Source organism: Buceros rhinoceros, unplaced genomic scaffold (assembly GCF_000710305.1).
Source record: "Buceros rhinoceros silvestris isolate BGI_N320 unplaced genomic scaffold, ASM71030v1 scaffold5657, whole genome shotgun sequence".
In the NCBI taxonomy this organism is placed as follows: Eukaryota; Metazoa; Chordata; class Aves; order Bucerotiformes; family Bucerotidae; genus Buceros; species Buceros rhinoceros.
This window is the reverse complement of record NW_010422644.1, coordinates 12,470-18,315: the sequence shown is the minus strand read 5'-3', so window position 1 is coordinate 18,315 and position 5,846 is coordinate 12,470. Positions and strand designations below refer to the sequence as shown.

Genomic DNA, 5,846 nt, shown 5'->3' with positions numbered 1-5,846 from the left:
CTCCCCCCCACCACCACAGTTTCAGTCCATCACCTCGCAGGACAGCCTCAAAGAGCCGCAGCCTTCAGCAGCCCTCACAATTTCTCTGTACAGTGGCTTATAAAGCATTGCTTTATTGCATTATAAAGCAACTCCCCATCGCACCCATCACAACAGCCCAGAGGTTGTTTACAACGCTGCTGCTCTCTGCAAGCTCTGTATGAGCTGAGGGTCCTCCCCTCCACACCATCCCCCTGCAACCAGCTCAGATTGTGCCTAGAGCTGCGTGAGGGTTGAACATATTTCCACGTAAAGCAGCGACTGTGTGTGATGTCCTTCCCAGCTCCTCCGCAGGGGAGAGCGGAGCAGGTCCAGCGTGGCAGCTGGGAGCACTCTGCTCTCACCTCGTAGCTCACCCCTGAACTGTCTGTGGATATTTCAGCTTTCCCAACCAAAGGTCCCAGCCAGCACGCTGCAGCCCAGAGGCACTGCTGCCCTCGGTCTGGGGTCGCTGCCCATCACCTACTTCTCCCCAGCGGGGCTGTCCGCTCACATCTGCCAGCAGCGTGTTTGCAGCGTGCTCCCTACCCTGGTTCTGTCAGCAGGGATCCAAAGGAGCTTTTAATAGCAGCTTGTTTGTTAAACCTGGGATGTTTTCGCAGATCTGTTGCAGAAGATGTGAGGAGTACAAAACAGGCAGAAGCCACCAACCCTTTGTACCTCCTGCCCACACCAGGGCTGGGAGTCCTTGCCTTCAGTCGTACTGTAGCACCACACTGAGATACAGTGACTCTGCCACACGTCCAGTCACCCCTGGACTCCACAGCTGTAAATGACCCTGGGTTTCTTACATGGGAAAGGAATCCTCTTCTCCAAGGCTGTCACATTCGCAGAGCCAGAGAGGTCACAGGCTGGGGGGAAGCTGGGGTGGCTCAGCCCGGTGGTGGTGCCATCGATGGCAGCAGGAAATGGTGACGAGGGAAGGTGCTGCAGATAGCCGTGGGCGTGTGGGAGGTGAGCAAAATGAATGCTGCTCTTTCAATGACATCCGGGCAAGGCGCAGGTGAAGGACTGAGGTCAGCACGTCCGGGTCCTCAGGGCCTTAGGGTGGCTTCCTGGAGATCAGGGCAGGGTTTCACACCCACCGCCTCCATCAGAAGGTTATGCCATGGCACAAGACACTTTCCAGACAAAAAGCGAGCTCAGCCTCCCACTCCGCTCCCTTCACCCCAACTTCACCACACAGCACCTACTACCACCCCCTCTCCCACTTCAGGAGTGGGAACGTTAAGAATAAAACAAAAGTACAGAACAGCAAGGAAGAATGGAAAGGGCACACCCGCGCAGCAGGAGCTGGGAGGTGATGTGTGCCAGCTGCAAACCCAGCTCTAACCTTCCTCACACGAACTTCTCAACTTCTTCATCATTTATTATGTTTCACCTCCCCCTCCACTTCCCACGTGGGAACAGAAGATGATTCATACACCAAAGTGATCACCTGGCACCTCCAAAAGCCCACGAATTCCCTCACCTTGGCATCTGGGTTTGACTCTGTCCCCTCCTCCCCTTTATACTGGTCCCACAGCACAGAGGGGGCACAGCAGGGACAGAACCTGCCCACACCCTATTATTAGGACTTAAATTAACTGACCACAAACCAAATCAAATTTAAAAACCTGAGGCATCTGAAAAATCCAGCTACACAGAGGAAGTGCCTGTGGCACCGGGGATACGGCCCCTGCTCTCCTTGGCTGGGGAGAGCTTGGCTTTTCACCAAACAGGGAAGTGCCTTTATCACGTTTGGTGTAAACTGCATCACATCGGAAAGAGCGACCGATGGTCACGGCCTCCTACCCCGGCTGGCCTACGGAAAGGGCTCGACACGATGATGCTACCAAGAGACCTGCAGCAACAGATTTTCCCGTACAGGAGGAAGGAGTGAAGCTGTGAGCCGAAAGCTCAACTCCTGCGCCCCCAGCAGCAAAGTATCCATGTCCACATGCGATGCGAGGCCATCATCCACAGGACCTCCAACACCGGCGCGCTAGTGCTGCTCCCTGAACACACCCCAGCCCTGCCGTGCGCTGCCATCAGGGTGCACAGCCACCCTCCACCAGCACACAACCATCTTCCACCACTTGTGCATCTCGCACAAAACAAGGGTAAGGTGGGCAGAGAAGGAGCTTTCCTCCTTCCAAAGTGCCCACATCCGTGGGCAGAAAGTGCAGGGAGCAGAACTACACGGCTGGGCCTCTTGCAAACCTGTTGGCCCCACCACACCCTCCAGCCCAAGTGCTGAGCAGTACTGTCGCCCCATGAAGAGGAGGACGATGAATCGCTCATCAGCCACCCCCACGCCGTGACCTGTCACAGATGGGCAGCTGGGTACCAAACCCAAAGCCGCACTCTGCCGAGCATCTGCCAGCAGAGGCGACAGGAGTGACAAATCTGTCACCTCAGGCAGTTCCAGGAGACACAATTTCACAGCAGGGCTCTGGTTGGCTTCACTGCCAGAGCTCTCCTAGAAGACTACAACGCCTCAGAGTGTGAAACAGCTTCACTGGAGCAGAGAGCTGGAAGTAACTGTTAAACCCTTCAAGCAAGGAAGAAACAAATACAAGCCTGCAGTTTCCAGAGCATTATCACAGGTTTGCTCTCTCGGAGAGGCTACAAACGCACACAAACCCACAGACACAGCAGGGCTTGGCAAACGCGGGTAACACACTGCCCAGGCAGCGTCACCGCCCACCACCAAAGCGTTCCAGTTCCAAACAGGCACAAAACACGCACACAAGGACGAGTTACAGTGTACGAAAGGGCTTCTCAGAAACAGGGACAAGACTTTGAGGAGACTCCTCACAAGACAAGACAAGGTCCTTGCCTGACATCCACACTGCTTCTTGGAAAAGATGCTGGAAAGTAGAGCAACGTTCACCAGCAGAGACACAGCTCAACTGGCCAGGTTCCCTGAGTTTCTGCCATGCCAAGGCATCGGGAAGATCACACCAATTCTGCTACCTGACAACCCCAAAGGCTGCTCCAGCTCTTCTCTGAGAAATGTTTTTACTTCCCTGCAGAGCTCCCCAGAGCTCACGGTTTCCTCCACTGCTGCACTGAGGCCAATGGGTATTGACTTTTAGACTTCACTTTTTCCTTCTTTCAGATTTTGAAGCAAAAGCAAAGCACTTTGTTCCACTTAGAAATGGTGCAATTAAACCAATTTCTGAAAAATTGGCTTCTCTTCTCTAGGAAGCATTAAGTACTTCAGTACTTTGAACGGGGAAAAACCTCATACACTCATGTAGCTCTCAATTCATCCCCCCAAGCGGGGAAGTTGAAGAGATTTACACTGACATGCAAATGCTTGCGTCTATAAAACCACTGAAAGAGGCACACCCAGAGGGCAAAGGAGTGCTTCACACCTCCTGTGCAGAGAAAGTGTGAAAGAGCTGAAAGCCACCTCCCTCTCCCCAAATCCCAGTCTTAACTCCTGCCCTATCCTGGCATTGTGTGCCCACTCTTGATTTCAATCGAGGTAACGCTGGTGTCACACAGTGCTTTGAGGACCCCAGCGCTATATCAGATGGCAACACTCCAGAGATCAACACCACGTCAAGGGCAGTGCAGTCAATGGATGTCAGCACAGATGCCTCTACACACCACCGAGCTCACACGTAGCCAGACAAAGAAATTCCCAGACAAAAGTGCCGTACCTTCCTCCAAGTCGTTCCTCAGAGAAGCCTCCAGCAAAGCAACGCTGGCTTCAAAAGACACTTTCTTTCGGTTAACAGCATTTCTCTTCTTTTCGTGCTTCCGCTTCTTGTGCTGCATCTCCTTCTCGTACTGTGCCCATTTCTTCAGCTGCTGAGCCCTCCGCTTCTGGGCTGCCCGCAGCCTCTCCAGCGTGGGCACCTTGTCCAGCAGCTGCAGCTCTGTCAGGAGGTCCACATGGGCATCCATCGCTTCTGCTGAGAGAGAGGGGCTCAAGGATGTTCCAGAGGGAGATGATGTCCCACTCTGGGTCCTCTGGATCGCAGCTGCCTGCTGCTATACCAGCATCTTGAGGCTGAACTGGGAAGGGCCCATCACACTGTCCACTGAGAGTATGATGGAAACCTGAAATGAGGAGGAAAGTGTGAGGGATCAAGACTCATCATACTTTGCAGACAAGCAACTAAGACCAGCCCATTGGAAAAAGTGACAGGCAACACCTACCACCTCAAAAGGCAGCTCACTTAACGGTGCTGTTATTGCTTCGTTCTCCCTGGCCATTGTGGTTACAACCCTTCACCCACTCCAAACACACAAGCAAAACCCTCTCAATTAAGCAGCAGTTTTAGGGCACAATTCATTCATGTCTATCGTTCAAGGTAGCCCTCTCTTATGAGCAGGAAGAAGTGTTAACCAGCCAAGATCTTCCACAGTATTTGATATCACCCCTCAGACAACTCAGGCCAGATTCAGGTACCGAGACACATCCTTCCGTCCAGCAGCACCCTCGTTACAGGTGTCCCCAACGCTGCAGCCCGGACAGTGCCATGCTGATGCACACCAGCAACCACTTCCCGGAAGCATTTCGGTCTGAGCAGCAAAACACAGGCAGAAGGGACCACGACTGCAGTGGCAAAGGCCAGGGGAGCCAGAGACACCAGGAGGCCACCCCAGCACAAATAACCCAGAAGCCAGAGGCTAGAGATGCACGGGGCTACCTGTCCAATGCCCCAAGGCCAGGCAGGTTTTCCCAGAGGGGCTCTACCCCCCAGGAGCATCATCTGCACTCTTCCACTTCATGCATCAGCCCCTTCTCACCCCATCCTTAGCCGAGGACAGACAGACAGGATGAGGTGCCCAGTGAGGTATTACTAACACTTAAACCACATCAGCTCCTTAAAAACAGCACATTTGTGTTCATTTCCCACTTCCTTCAGGTTTTTTCTCCACCACACACTAGCTCATTCTGGTTTTCCTGCACAGGCTCCCCAAGCACAGCACAAGAGCAGTTGAATAACAGCCCCACACCTTGGGTGTGACCACAACATCAGAGACCTCTGAGCAGTGCTACCCAAAGAGCCACAACGGGGGACCCACAGGCAGCCACCCAACCACCTGCTGCGCAGGAGGAAATGTGTCCCATATTTAAGGAGCGGTCCGACAGGGAAAGGTGCATTTGAAATAAAGCCATCGTCATGAGCAAATTGAATTCCAATTAGAGCCAAGCAAAACCCATCGAACGGCATGGGGAGCGCGCCAAATCGAGGTAAGCTGTAAATAATGACATAGGAGACGACAGCTCTTATAGTTCAGCCAGGTGAACCATAAACAAATCAGAGAGTGATGGGGAAGGAAGATGGTGGAGAGCCTAAGTACCCACAAGAGCTTGAGAAAGCCCCAGCAGGGCAGCCAAAGCCGTCCCTTGCCCATCTCTCCTGCTCTGAGAGAGAAGACGCAACAGTCTCGTAAGCAATGGATGCCAAGCACCTATGGGAAAGACAGCAGCCGAAGGGAGGAATGATGAGAGACTCGGTGAGGATATCAACCCTTACCCCACCTGTCAGGCCAGGAAAAGGCACTGTTCACCCCTCTTCAGAGGGCGGAGCAGCCCCGTCGGGGAGGCACTACTCTGAGGAGGCGCAGGGGAACGTCCATGCCAGGCAGCACATCTGCCACGTCCCAGGGAACTGCGCAAGGCTGAGACATCCACTCCTTCCAGACACCGCTACAGACCTTCCGCAGGGGGTTGACCTTACCTATAAATACCGCACAGACTGACAGCGAGGCACGCCGTTTCCTCCGCGAGATAATTGGTTTGAGAACTGAAAACAAACTCAGTCAGAGCACACAGGCAGGTCCCAGCTTTACCCAGTAAA

At 53.5% G+C, this 5,846-nt stretch overlaps 1 protein-coding gene across 2 annotated transcripts in view; it reads right to left on the bottom strand.

Annotated features, from left to right (window-relative positions):
- The window catches only part of PPP1R16B (protein phosphatase 1, regulatory subunit 16B), a 40,976-nt gene extending 36,878 nt beyond the window's left edge, over window positions 1-4,098 (bottom strand). Inside the window, exon 1 of one of the 2 annotated variants that reach the window (XM_010140103.1) lies at window positions 3,693-4,098. In XM_010140103.1, the coding sequence (XP_010138405.1) occupies window positions 3,693-3,939 (247 nt within the window). In that variant the 5' untranslated portion in view covers window positions 3,940-4,098. The remainder of the gene's footprint in view (window positions 1-3,692) is intronic. The other variant, XM_010140104.1, reaches the window with a different exon arrangement.
- Window positions 4,099-5,846: the final 1,748 nt, after the last annotated feature.